Source organism: Ascochyta rabiei, chromosome 17, assembly GCF_004011695.2.
Source record: "Ascochyta rabiei chromosome 17, complete sequence".
Taxonomy (NCBI): Eukaryota; Fungi; Ascomycota; class Dothideomycetes; order Pleosporales; family Didymellaceae; genus Ascochyta; species Ascochyta rabiei.
In genome coordinates this window covers 235,336-248,024 of record NC_082421.1, presented here as the reverse complement: position 1 = coordinate 248,024, position 12,689 = coordinate 235,336, and the positions used below count along the sequence as shown (strand labels likewise).

Below are 12,689 nucleotides of genomic sequence, written 5' to 3'. Positions count from 1 at the left end.
AACACTGCATCCACACATCTCATTTCTTCGCACCCTTCTCACCTCCACAACACACACCATGCCAACAGCAATCGTCGCAGGTGCGGCTGGCATCCAGGGCCGAGAGATCGTTCTCGAGCTCGCCAAACATCGCCAACAATGGCCCACCGTCCACGCCCTGTCGCGCAGCAAGAAGGAGAAGTATCCCGAAACTGTCGTTCACCACCACATTGACCTGATGTCATCCCCGGACGAGATGGCCAAAGACCTCAAGGGTGTGTGCGGGAGTTATGTCTTCTTTGCAGCCTACATACAGAAAGACACGGAGAAAGAGAACTGGGATGTCAACGGCGCCATCCTGTCAAACTTCCTACAGGCACTCGTCAAAACAGGCGCAATCCACTCGGTGCAACGCATCATCCTGCTCACCGGCGCAAAGCAATACGGCGTGCATCTCGGTGTACCCAAGCAGCCCATGCTAGAAAGCGATCCCTGGCTCACCGACAGCAAATGGCCGCCCAACTTCTACTACAACCAGCAAAACATCTTACACTCGTTCTGTAAAGAGCACAAGAAAGAGTGGACTGTCACGTACCCAAACGACGTCATCGGCTACGCAGTCGACAACTACATGAATCTCGCTACTACCATGGCCCTGTACGCTCTGATTTCGAAAGAGCTTGACTCGAATGACGAAGGTCTTGTCTTCCCTGGATCGCCAAACTTCTATACGAAGTTCGACTGCTTCACCAGCGCAAAGCTTCATGCTCAATTCTGCACGTGGGCAGCTCTCGAGTCAAACACCGCCAACGAAGCATTCAACGTCGTCAACGGCGATGCCGAGTCGTGGCAGAACCTCTGGCCCAAGGTTGCGAACTACTTCGGATCCAAGGTCAAGCCCAACCAGTTCAAGAGCCGTGCCGGCTTGTCACTCTTCAAGTACGTTTCAAATGATGCGTCTTCGACATCAAAACTTGTCCCCGAACCACCCGTTACGGTGCATTCGTCCGCCGCCGGCCTCGATGGCACCCCGGCGATTGCACAATCCACCGTCGAGCAGCACGTCGACCTCGAGAAATGGAGCCAACGCCAGGAAGTCAAGGATGCATGGAGCCGTATTGCCGAAAGAGAGGGCCTGGAGGAGCACGCTTTCAACCAGGCGACATGGAGCTTCCTCGGCTTTGCGCTGGGCAGGAACTACGACCTCATCATCAGCATGAGCAAAGCAAGAAAGGCGGGCTGGACGGGGTACGTAGATACATGGGAGAGCTTGGCGGGAGTGTTTGATGAGTTGCGAAAAGCCAGGATCCTGCCCAGAGCTTAGCATGTTCGGGCTCCTTGAGAGGCTGACGAGGCACACAAAAGTACACGGTTCTCAGATAATTACGTTGATGCATTTACTCTTCATCCAATTGTTTTTGCTTGCATATCTAACACAAGGCATACGCTACCATTATTTAGATAGATGGAAATAAAAAGGCAGTCTATAGCACAGACGTAGTAACGATGCTTATTCTAATACACAATCCCATTATTGTTAATACATTCTACCATCCAGCCTAGAGCTTAGCACGTTTAAGCTCCTTAAAAAGCCAACAAGGCACATATAAGTACAGTCCTTGGATAATTACTTTATACATTTACTCTTTATCTAACTAGTTTTACTTGCATATCTAACACGAGGCATGCGTCACCATTATTTAAACGGAGAGAAATAAAAAGGGGACTCTATAGCAGGGAGGTAGTAACGGTGCTTAATTATTTCAATCACACAATCCCACTCTGATTGATACCTGTTGCAGATGGAGTTCCATCCAGTCCAGAGCGTGGCGCGTCTAGATCCGTCGAGGAGAGGCGCCAACAAGGGGGGTAAGATACAAACAGACCGTTCCTTCTGTAGTACTTGGATTGCTCGATCGATCGATCGGCTATTGCACACCTTGTGTTTCGTCTGGAGAGCGGAGCGAAGCGTTGTGTCGCGTTGCGTCACCGTGCCTGTGCCACGGCATCCTGTTCAGCGCGTTGACGCATCGCACTCACGGTCTACATGGCCACCGTCGAGACACGAGGCCCCGTCCCTCGCGTCCAAGGCGGAGGGCGGCTGGAGGGCTGCGAATGTCCTCGGCTGCGTACACGGCCCGAACCCCCCTTGCCTGGGATGGGATGGGACGCCCGGCTGGGAAGTGAGAGATGGGGGGCTGCTTTGCTCGCTGGCTTTGTGCGGTGTGGATGCGATTGCGATTGCGATTGCGATTGCGAGGGCGATGGAATAGCATGGAACGAAGAGGATGTGCGAGGCCAACACAAGGACACGCGAGACCGACACGAGGTCACGACCTACAGAGCAAAGATGCAGACGGTGGAGAAAGAAGCGGACACGAATGACTACGCATCTCATTTGATGGCTGGGTATCACCATCTCCAATGCAGCGCCGTACTCACCAGAGGCTTACTGACGCCCTCCGTCCGGGTGTCCACCGCGCTCAGAACACCGCGCCGCCGATGATGAAGACGCGCTCCTCTTCTCTGCGCACCCACTGCACAATCTTCATCGCGGCCTGCGCAAGGGCGGCGCGGCTGGTGTTCGGCGGCGCGACGGCGTACAGTTCGAACAGCGGCGTGCTCCACGCCAGCGCGATGCACGAGGAGCTCGTTTCGTGATGCACCTTGAGCGACGTGGGCTTGGCGTGCAGCGTCGCGTGCAGGTGTGCGTACAGTGTGAGCAGGCGTCTGCGGTCGAGGGCGCATGGGAAGTAGGGGCCGTAGCTCGGCATGCAGAATTGCACGTTTCCTCGCGACTTGTAGAGAAAGTGCCGCAGAGGCGAGCCAGGGACTATGTCTGTGCACGACGGACGACCTGCTTGCACGGCAGAGCGGATCGAGGCGATGGAGTTGTTGGATGTGAGAGTCTGGTGGTGCGATGTCAGCGGTGTACTCTCACGTGTTCAGCGCAGATACAACAAGACAGGATTTGCCGAACTGCATTCCATCGCCCCATCTGTCACATGCAGACAAGGGGAGACTCCCGTGAGTGTCGGGGGTCATTGACGAGCGGAGCTCGGCAAATCCGAGACCGATGGCTTGCCGCCTTGTACGAGAGGTGATTTGCCCGAGCTAAAGCCGTGCTGGAACGCCAGCGGAATTTTCCAGTGCGGTTTCGACAAGGCCCAAGCAGGGTCGATCTCGATCCGTGTGCAAGTCGTCCAGGGGTGGGTTTGAGCTGAGTAGGGTGGCTTTCTGTAACAAAAACTTGACACATGTACCATCGCGCTGTTCGTCCGAACAGGTGGACCCCGGCTTTTGCAAGAGCCTGTCTAGCTCGTACAAAGAAGGACCGTCCGTGAAGGCAGATGACTTTAAATGAGCGCAGGTTGTCAGTCATCTGGCTAATGCTGCGGACACAGCTGTGTGGCGTTTGTGCCTTGATCGAGCACGGTTATTCTGCTTGGGATCGAGCTCGATATACGGCTTCATTGCGATTTTGGATCCGACGTCGGGCGTTTCGCCGGCTTTTTGCAGGACCATGCAGGTGGAAACAATCTTGTCAACAAGGAAATAGAATGCACCTACCTCGACTAGACTGTCTCTCATCTTCCTCATCTCGAAGAAGCTTTCTTTGTCCGCGCTGATGAGTAATACAGCGACCTCGTCATCGTCGCCGCCGTCTCTTGTCCTCGACCGTTCCTCCATTTGCTCACCCGGCTTGTCCAGGTTCAGGAAGCTCACATACATGTAGAGGTATCCGGTGTTGTTGAATCCTGGCAAACACAAAGGTATCCAGTTCTCGCCGCCTCCAGCCTTGACACTGCCTGCTTCGAAGAGCATGTTGAAGATGAGGTGCAGATCACCGGGGTGGAGGGAGTGTTTTTTAGGGCGCACGACAGATACGAGCTTGCCTGATGCAACGACGAGGCCGTAGAGCAGGTTCTCCGAGCGAGTCTTGAGGAGAGAGTTGTTGATGGTGTTGCGGTGGGACTTGCGTAGTTTCAGGCATTCGAGTGCTGAAAGCAGGGTGGACGGCGAGCCCCTTGTAAAGCCGTCTGCAAGTGCGGACAGAAGCGTGTCGGTGCCTTGCAAGGGTCGGCGTAGGTCGTAGTTGGCGCGGGCTGCGAACATGCGCTCCATGCTGGGGAGAGTGAGCGTGGAGAGGATCTGCATGTACAGCGCCTCGAGCTGGGCACGCAGCTGAGCGTCACTCTCCGACAGGCGTGTGATGGCGACGAGGTTCAGCGGCCCTTTCGACATGACGACGAAGCGAACATGTCCTGCTGTGAAGCCACGCAAGGTGTCGTTTGTGGATTGATAGAAGGAGATGATGGTCTGCACGACGCCGATGTAGTTTGTGATGAGTTGGTCGTCACCGTGGCGGCTGTATATGGGCTTGCCGGCGCTCGAGAGGACGAGGAAGTGCTTCAGCTTTGCGCGCCACTGCCGCATGACTTGTTCTATTGCCTGTGTCAGCACACTCCCTACTTGGATACAGCACGTGCTCCAAACCTTCGTTGGATCCGTCTGCGGCCATGTCGTCGACCTGATCGAACTCGCGGCCAAAAGACGACTCGAACTCGGGATCGGGAGGGAACATGTTCTGGGACTCTGCATCCGTGAATCGATGGCCAAGCGAGTGCAGCAATGTCTCTTCCTGGTTCGACTTCTCGGCCGCGCCCATGACCTCGCCCAGCAGGCTCTCGCCCCCAGCGATTGTGGGGGCAAAGCTCATGACACTCGCGCTGTCGTCCGCATCGCTCGTTCCATTCGACGGCAGATTGGGGAGGATGTTGCGTGGTTTCGAAGAGGCTGGCGACGTAGAGTCGTCGCGCGAGTCGTTGCCAAAGGCCTGCGTGTTGCTGACGGAGAGCTGCGTGGTGGCTTTGGACACCAGCTGCGGCCGTGACGGCGCTCGTGTTACCGACCGTGACGAGGCTGGCCGTGACGATGCGGGCTGTGACGAGGCTGGCCGTGACGATGCGGGCCGTGACGATGCTGGCTGTGACGAAGCTGGCTGTGACGAAGCAGTGGGCACGCCGAGCTGTGATCGAGGCGGCAGCGGCGGCGGGGTGCCTTCTCTCGAGGGCGACGAGACTCCGCTGTACGAAGGAGCGCGTGCGGCATGGCCGATTATGCTCAGCGTGGGGTTGGCGAAGTCCTGGTGCTCCACGCCGGCCACCCTGTTCGGCGCATCGTCCAACGCCGCCGTGCTGGGCTTGTTCAGCGCATCACTCGCTGACGCCTGGCTCGGACGCTCAGCCTTTCCGGTCTCGGACATGAAGAGGACGGTGTGGCGCGGGCATGGGGTGTGGACGGGCGTCGTTGTCGCTGCAAGACGAGATGAGCCGCAGGGTGGAGCCTAAGATGAGCATGACGCCGGTCGTCGAGTCGTTGCAGCCCGTCCGTCGGTCGCGCCGGCGTCACCTTCCCCACAAAACACCACAATCCCACGGCTGCTCACGATACCCCACACGCCGACGCTTTGCCCCGTCAGTCGCCAAACGCCACGTCTCCAGCCTGAGGGTAGATCGTGCACTTGATCTTCTAAGCTGGACCCTTTTTCTGTCAATCAAGGTATATTTGCTACGGTGAGAACCATCGAGCCTGCATCATCAAATCATATGCACCAAGCAGATGCAAAGCACCCCTCTCACCCTGAGCTGTATGACTTCTTCTCTGGAACGCAGTTCCAATCGTGCGAGCTAGCAGGAGCACATCGTTCAGAGCATGGTGTGTGAGCTGAAGGGAGTGGTCCAAGTCACAACGAGAAAGCGTGTTGTGTGACAATGGTCACCACCTGGCTGACAAATCAACTGCCTTGCCACTGCTTACACTCGTTCATCTGCATTCTCTTCTTTCTTTCTCTCCGTCGATCCTGCAAATCTCATGCGCAAGGGAAGAGCATGCTTCCTCGACTCCTACACACGTGTGGCATGACGGACGAGAAGCGGCGGATCGAGCCGTCGTGCTTTGAAAGCAAGCTCCGACATGCTCTTGTACGATGTACACGTCTGCCCCTGCAGCGGTGGAAGGCGTGGCATTTTGCTTATACCTGTCTATGAGAATGCTGGTAGGGAGTGGGATATCTCAGTGGTGAGGAACACAGGTAGAGTGGTTACGTAGAGCAGTCAGCTGAGGGATCATCTGGACTGCAGGTCGGTTCGAGACTATCTGATGAGTAAACAAGAGTATCAGTCAGCGGTGGTCCGAGGTGTGGAATCACACAAGGTCTCGTATGATCTGCTCCATCATATGCTCATAGTCTAAGAACGTACAAGGGAGGTGCCTGAACGGAGCAGAAACACGAGTTGCTTACACTGAGCCTCTAGTGATCTTTTACCAGAAGAAAACCCCGGCTGTGGCAACCCATACTTCTACTCCGTTCAGGCATCCCCCCTGTATCATTGTAGAGAAACCCCGTTTTGCTGAGGCTGTCTTGCACGGTTTCTGCACCAAGGGGGCATGTTCAGCTCATGGTAGACGGCAAGAGTACGTGTAGGAGCCATGGAGGGTTCTGGGTGAGAGTGACAGCTCTTCGGTGATGTTGCTATGAGCTGCACCACAACAATCTTCAGATCTGTTCATGGCAAGCGAGAGCGGCTTGAAGCATTGTCTCTACATGTATTTCGCTTACTGGGTGTAGGTACAGTCGTTTCATGAGCACGTGTGATAAACGCAGTACTGAATGGGTTACTGCGATGAGACAGAGCGTTTCTTCTTTGCGAATACTGTGTTGACTAAAATTGCGGACAATGCGGAGTAGGGGCTGTGATGGATGCCCTGAAGGTGTGGGGGAAGGTGTGGGGGACGGAATTAGCTCATCATCTTGCAGTCTGATTATTAATCAACACCGAGATCAAATCGAGTCACCTTGGCTTCTGTCAGTCAAGTGTGATAGTACTCGGGGCTAACCGTTCTGGCTGTGACAATGTTCAGGTTCGCACCTCGTCATTACAGTAGGATTATCGTTTCTTGGTGACGTACGGCATACCAGCTCTGCGTGCGCGGCGGGGTTTGCGCCATCAGCCACTAAGACTTCAGCGTCATGCCCGCAGAAGACCATCTCGGATGTCGGCTCTGAAGTGCATCCGCACCCTTGTGCGCAACAAGTTATCCTCAAGAGGCCCATCCGAAGAAGTTCGGGAGATCGACAGATCGACATGGAGCAAATTTGCTCTCTCGCGACTCCATACCTGATTATGGCTCAGCCACTGTCCCAAACAGGAACACCACATCCTGCATTCTGCTTGTATTGAATTCCGTATTCAGCATCGCTATGGGGTTTGGAGCGCGACCTGTCATGTTTCGAAAATAGCTATGAGTTGCGTGCGTAGGCCCTCTAGCATGCAGTAGGGCAGCAACACTGTGGCGTCCTCATTCGATTGTAGAAAATGCTTTTGGTGGTTTATGTTTCACGAGGCCGTTTTGATACCCAACTCCAGTCACACCGGCAATAGGTCGGCAGAATGCAGCCACAGTTGCTTGGTGGGCCGCGCGGTCAGCGTCGTGCATGAGCCTTGAGGTGCACGATTCGGTACCTTCGGCCACACCGTTTGCTTTTTAGGGTTCCTGCTATCCTTGGGCCGCCAGGTTATCGACTTTGCGGAGAGGGAGAGAGGCCCACATGATAAGGCATTTCGATGTTCCAGACCTCTGGGTATCGATGTCGTAGTAAGGTAGGACGTGTAGGGCGAACGGGTAGTGACGTAGTAGTGATCTGTTGGGATGTGACCAGCGACAAGGCTTGGTGATGCGGCAATTGTGAAAAGGTGTGGGTATAGGTCTGTTTTTTCGTCAACTGCAGTAGTGGTGAGCACAATGGTGTCTGTTTGTTTGTGTAGACGTGCCTTGGTGTAGAGGCCGATCAACACTGGCCTTAAGACGTTGGCAATCTGCGTCTTTGTTAGACATGCTCGAGACTGTACAGCGATTGTCATATAGTCCCTGGCGGTACCCCTACAGTCACCTCGATCTAGGTGGTAATAATGGTGCAGGCTGAAGCGGTGGTGGCTTGGACTTTTGGACAGCGAGGACTGGTATTCGGCGTCGTCAACCATTAGTAATGTATATGGTTTCGCCATACTGAGAGCTTCCAAAATCGAGGCGATGAGTTGCGCAAGTCATGCGTTTGTTCTGTTTCGTGTTCATTGATCTACGGGTGGTTGGGCAGATGAATCGTCCTACGCTGACCAACCTCTGTATACGATCTTGGCCCCGTACTTCTGTCCTTTCTTGAGCACCATCATGGACCTGTATTCAGGAACGTTGATGGCATTGACATATCGACTAGGCTCGACACAGAAGCCTGAGCGAGCGGCTCTCTTGGGCAAGTCTTCTACCGCAGGTACATCGATATATTTGCCAGTGTAGAATTGGAAGGCAGGCTCGGTAGAGTAAACCTCGAGATGAATCTTGCTCTCTGGGTGATATGCGGATACGAGCTTTTGGAGAGGTGACGAACGAGTGTCAACAGGGACACTGCTGGCATCTGTGTTTGCAACGAAACAGTCATCAACATCTGGCTCGTTTACACCCAATGTGAAGGTCTTTCCTGCAGCAATGCCGGGGTATTCTTCGATAGGTCCAGTGGGGATACCGCCGTCGTCGACGACCTGATACTTGTTTGTGATCAGCGTAACCTCGGTGCCGGCGATGGACGGTTTTCCCGTCAAGTTGAAATAGCTTATCGACATGTTAGCAGAAGTCAGACTAATACTACCTGCACAGCGCGTACCTGTGGTTGGTCATGTTGATGGCTGTTTCCTCAACTTCGTCACCGACCAGTTCGGCCTCGTACTCGATGTACAAAACCTCCTGTTGAGCGCCGTCGACTTGCTCCTTCTTTTGTACATACCAGACGCTGACCTGCACAGTGCCGGGATAGCCTTCTTCGCCATCCTTACTCAGAAATTTGAACAGAATAGCGTCCTGGTCATTGCGCTCGACTTTCACCGGGCCTTCAAACTCGTGCTTTCCCCATCCCTGCTCACCGCCGTGTAGGGAATTAGGACCGTTGTTTACGGGGAGTTGATATGACTGCCCGTTCAAATCGTTGATCTTGCCCTTTGCAACTCGGTTGGCGATGCGTCCAATGGTTTCGCCGAAGTACGGACCGTTATATTGCTTATACTGCTCAGCGGTTTTAAACCCCTGAACAATATTGGTGCCGTTCACACGGAACTCCTGGATGATGGCCCCTAGTGGAAGGAACGTGAAAGCGTTTGCCGACGACATGTCTCTAATCTCGTCTTTCTATAAAAAAAAAACCGTGCGTTCCTGTATGAAATTAGCTTCTTAGAGCACTCTGAGCTAGTTTAAAGACCGTCGTGAGTTAATCTCGTTGGCTGAAGGTGAGGTTCGGCGCGTTCTAATGAGGGGTAGTTGCTACTTACTCTCTTGTAGATTGAAGGCTCGTAACGCTCACCTGGGCGCTGCGCTTAATCATATAGTGAAGGTCGCTGAAAATGGTACAGAGTTCAAAGCTCAGTCAGACTCGAAAGATCACTTCGGAGATAAATCCGAGAAAGTGGGTGCACACAGCTGTACTAAATGTATGTTTGTTCATTAGGCTAATGGCGGGTGGAGCTCGCTCCTTCTGCCGTCTTGTCGGTGCCACGAGCGACAGCCACGGAATATCTTGACAATGAGTATGAAGCCCGACACGGTCGCGCGGTATACCTAAACGAGACAGCCATGTGACTTGTGGTTGGGAGTTTGACAAGCCAAGGATTGGTTCTTGCCAGGCTGTCATTATTACTAAGCGCAGATCTGTGCGCTTAGCAGTCTCGCCATGAAACATGCACAGGAGGTCAATCACAAGTGAAGTGCAAATTTCATCTTCGGGCTTGAGGATAATATCATTGATGATTGCCTACAAATACCAAATAATCTTGATGAGCCGATTGTTGTTCACTAAACTAAATATAACGCTGGCTCAGAGTCGGTCCGTAGACAGCGCGACTGCTTAATCTCCACGTCATAGTGAAGCATTACTGTCCCGCTAGTTGTGATATCAGAGTAACCCCGTGCAATGCTGATCATGCCATATCAGCATTTGTCCGTTTAACGCCGATTGCCAGTACCTGGTCCATAAGCCGTGTGGACCAATCAAAACGCTAGAACGCTAGACAAAGAACGCTGAAGAGGAGAAGAGTCCGACGGGTCCAATTCATGCGCCAACCGGATTCTGTAAGAAGTTGTTGAAGTCCAGGTCGCTTGTGCCATTCCAGTTGGGCAGCATTGGATCGTTGGGGTCCATCGATATTGGGTCAACCATCATGATCTGGTCATAGGTGTTGAAGTTGTCGAATCCATACATGGGTTTGCTGAAGTCCACCGGCTCTTCCATCATCATCGAATCGTTCATCCAAGCTGCTCGAGATAGTGACGAAGGGTCCAGAGCACCGGTGTGCATGAAGGTAGACGACACCAAGGGCGGCTCTTGTTTTATCGGCGCTATCATCTGCGATTGTCTAGGAAAGGGGCTGTTCATAGGCGGCGTAGGTGGTGCGTTGTTACGAGCGAATGGATCGGTGAGGGGGAACTGTCTCGTGGTCGGGGTTCCGCTGTACGACGAGGGAGACGATGTATGGCCGGGCTCTGAATCCGAACTCACGGATCCACGCCTACGGGACAACGGCGCGCCCCTCTCAAGCAGTTTGTGTTGCATGCGACTGCAGTCCTCTTCGAAGCCTTCGTAGTTACTGCCGTTTTCGCTTGATCCATGCAAGAGATCAAGTCGTTCGAGAATGTCGTGCGTCAATGGGTGACCGTTCTGAGCCTCACGCAGTGGCTGACCTGGCCAACTCTGGCCGCTTTGCAGACGAGTGTACAATTCACGTAGTCCTGCGACAAGCTGTGCTTGTTGCTGTTCGAGCATCTCAACATAGCTACCGACATTAGCGCTCGAACCATGCAACCAGCAAGTGAGCGACTTACCCTTTGGGATACACTTTATCTTGCGACTTTTTCCTCTCGCCAAAGACGCAAATGGCGTTATCAGCTTTACACCTGCTGCAGGGACTTGCTCCATCACACTGTTGCGGTCAGATTAATTTCAAGACAATTGAGTCAAGGTTCTACACACCTTTGACTTCTTCAACCGACAACGGTCACAAGCTTTGCACACCCGCTTTCTGATGTTGTCCTGTGCCTCCATCGAGCTCAATCTCTGTGATGACATTGAATTGGACGTTTGCTATGTTGGTACCAGGAGGATCACTCGAAGCCCAATTGGTCGAGATGTGTGTGTATCTTTAACGAAAATCCAATAAGACTTTTGGAGAATATGCTGAGGTGGGAACTTGGCTCATAAATACGGACATGCCTATGTGGGTAGCATGCCGTTATATCTTTTGCACGTCAGAGGGCATCTCCAAGCGGACGTTCGGCCTTAACCACTCATCGCAGTTCCGGTCGCAGAAACTCTATAATGGAACCGTAATTTTGGTCTCCACCCCACCCTGGCCAGCGAAACCACCCATCTCCCTGTCCATCATTTCATTGGGGCACGTTGGATTGCTTTTCGCCCGCTTGCAAGGATGCAGGGGGGCTGCACAGCGTCAACCATACGAAAACGCTGGGCTCAAACGGCGGAACAGTTGACAAAGCGTTTCGCGGAGTCGGCCATCGAGCGGACCGTGGCCGTGGGAAGCTGCCCAAATTCGCCGTTACGCCTGGTCGACTACCTGCTTGAAACAAGTGACAATGATTAGATCAAGCGTCCAAGCATCGCGGGCGAGACTGCATCAAACTGGGCACCGAGCAAATTACTCGGTAATCGGCAGGGCGTACATCCACGTTCAAAAGTGCGCGGACTAAACATCACACTCAACCACCGAGAGCGAACCTTGTACGGGGCGCAGGTGATGCACCAGCATCGAACCTTGAAGCCGCCTCACCGAGCATAGGATTTTTGTTATCGCTCAGCCCACCCAATGGTCGGCGTCATCGTGATGGCTCATCGACTAACAACGTTATTCCCACCCCTTCTTGGTCCATTTAGCTTTCGAACAAAATCGCAATCTCGGCCGAACGACATGACCACTTGCTTACTGAAAGGGTTGGTCCGAGTGACCTCTTGTTTTGAAAGCTTCGTACTCCAGGTTTCTCCTGAGGCGAGGAATTTCGCTCGCGGCTGGTCATAGCAGTAGAACTGGTTGTGCGAAAGCGGAAAGAACGAGGTGATGGAAATAGCAGATTCTGCGACTGCACGCAAACAGCGACCCGTCAACTGCCCAGTCACATCTTCAAAGCCTTCTTCAACACGTCTCTTCAGCCCAGGACTAGGACAACGACAATGGTAATCACCGCATTCACAACACGACGACGTGCGCCGGCGCTGAAAATTCTTTTTGCTTGACCTAGTGTTCGAAGTGCTCAGCATAGTGTATTCAGCAGCATATTCGCACTCGGCTGCTCACAATACACTCAGAACTCTGCTGCACGCTACGAACCGTCTCCGGACAAATTTTGCGGGGCCAGTCACCTTCTTTGAAAGCGTTATCATCTCGGTGCAAAAGTACATAACTCGTTCTGCGCTTCTGTCTGCTTACCAATAATCTACAACAGGGTACTAGAATGATCTGTCGCCTCTCAACATCGGTGTGTTTCTTGCCGTGTCTGCCCTCTCCGAATCATGTTGTAGCCTTTACAGTCGTCATTAACTCGGTGACTGTTGGCTGGCAGCTTCATTGGACACTCCTGTCGATTTCTGACAGATG

General features: G+C 53.3%; 5 protein-coding genes across 5 annotated transcripts, besides 1 other annotated feature; 1 reads left to right on the top strand and 4 right to left on the bottom strand.

Annotated features, from left to right (window-relative positions):
* Window positions 1-58: 58 nt before the first annotated feature.
* EKO05_0009460 (uncharacterized protein) lies at window positions 59-1,303 on the top strand (the record flags this gene model as incomplete). The annotated part of the gene is made up of 1 exon (XM_038946866.1): window positions 59-1,303. The coding sequence occupies one exon, from the start codon at window positions 59-61 to the stop codon at window positions 1,301-1,303; it is 1,245 nt and encodes a 414-aa protein (XP_038794852.1).
* Window positions 1,304-2,209: 906 nt separating this feature from the next.
* Window positions 2,210-2,238: a tandem repeat.
* Window positions 2,239-2,462: 224 nt separating this feature from the next.
* On the bottom strand, window positions 2,463-5,245 carry EKO05_0009459 (Vacuolar fusion protein mon1; the record flags this gene model as incomplete). The annotated part of the gene is made up of 3 exons (XM_038942435.1): window positions 2,463-2,888; window positions 3,550-4,424; window positions 4,477-5,245. The coding sequence occupies 3 exons, from the start codon at window positions 5,243-5,245 to the stop codon at window positions 2,463-2,465; spliced, it is 2,070 nt and encodes a 689-aa protein (XP_038794851.1).
* Window positions 5,246-7,409: 2,164 nt separating this feature from the next.
* Window positions 7,410-8,048, bottom strand: EKO05_0009458 (uncharacterized protein; the record flags this gene model as incomplete). The annotated part of the gene is made up of 1 exon (XM_059637547.1): window positions 7,410-8,048. One exon carries the CDS (start codon window positions 8,046-8,048, stop codon window positions 7,410-7,412), a length of 639 nt encoding a protein of 212 aa, XP_059493530.1.
* Window positions 8,049-8,147: 99 nt separating this feature from the next.
* Window positions 8,148-9,201, bottom strand: EKO05_0009457 (Aldose 1-epimerase; the record flags this gene model as incomplete). Its single annotated transcript, XM_038942509.1, has 2 exons — window positions 8,148-8,649; window positions 8,702-9,201. The coding sequence occupies 2 exons, from the start codon at window positions 9,199-9,201 to the stop codon at window positions 8,148-8,150; spliced, it is 1,002 nt and encodes a 333-aa protein (XP_038794850.1).
* Window positions 9,202-10,135: 934 nt separating this feature from the next.
* Window positions 10,136-11,125, bottom strand: EKO05_0009456 (Fluconazole resistance protein 1; the record flags this gene model as incomplete). The annotated part of the gene is made up of 3 exons (XM_038942534.2): window positions 10,136-10,856; window positions 10,906-11,003; window positions 11,054-11,125. The coding sequence occupies 3 exons, from the start codon at window positions 11,123-11,125 to the stop codon at window positions 10,136-10,138; spliced, it is 891 nt and encodes a 296-aa protein (XP_038794849.2).
* Window positions 11,126-12,689: the final 1,564 nt, after the last annotated feature.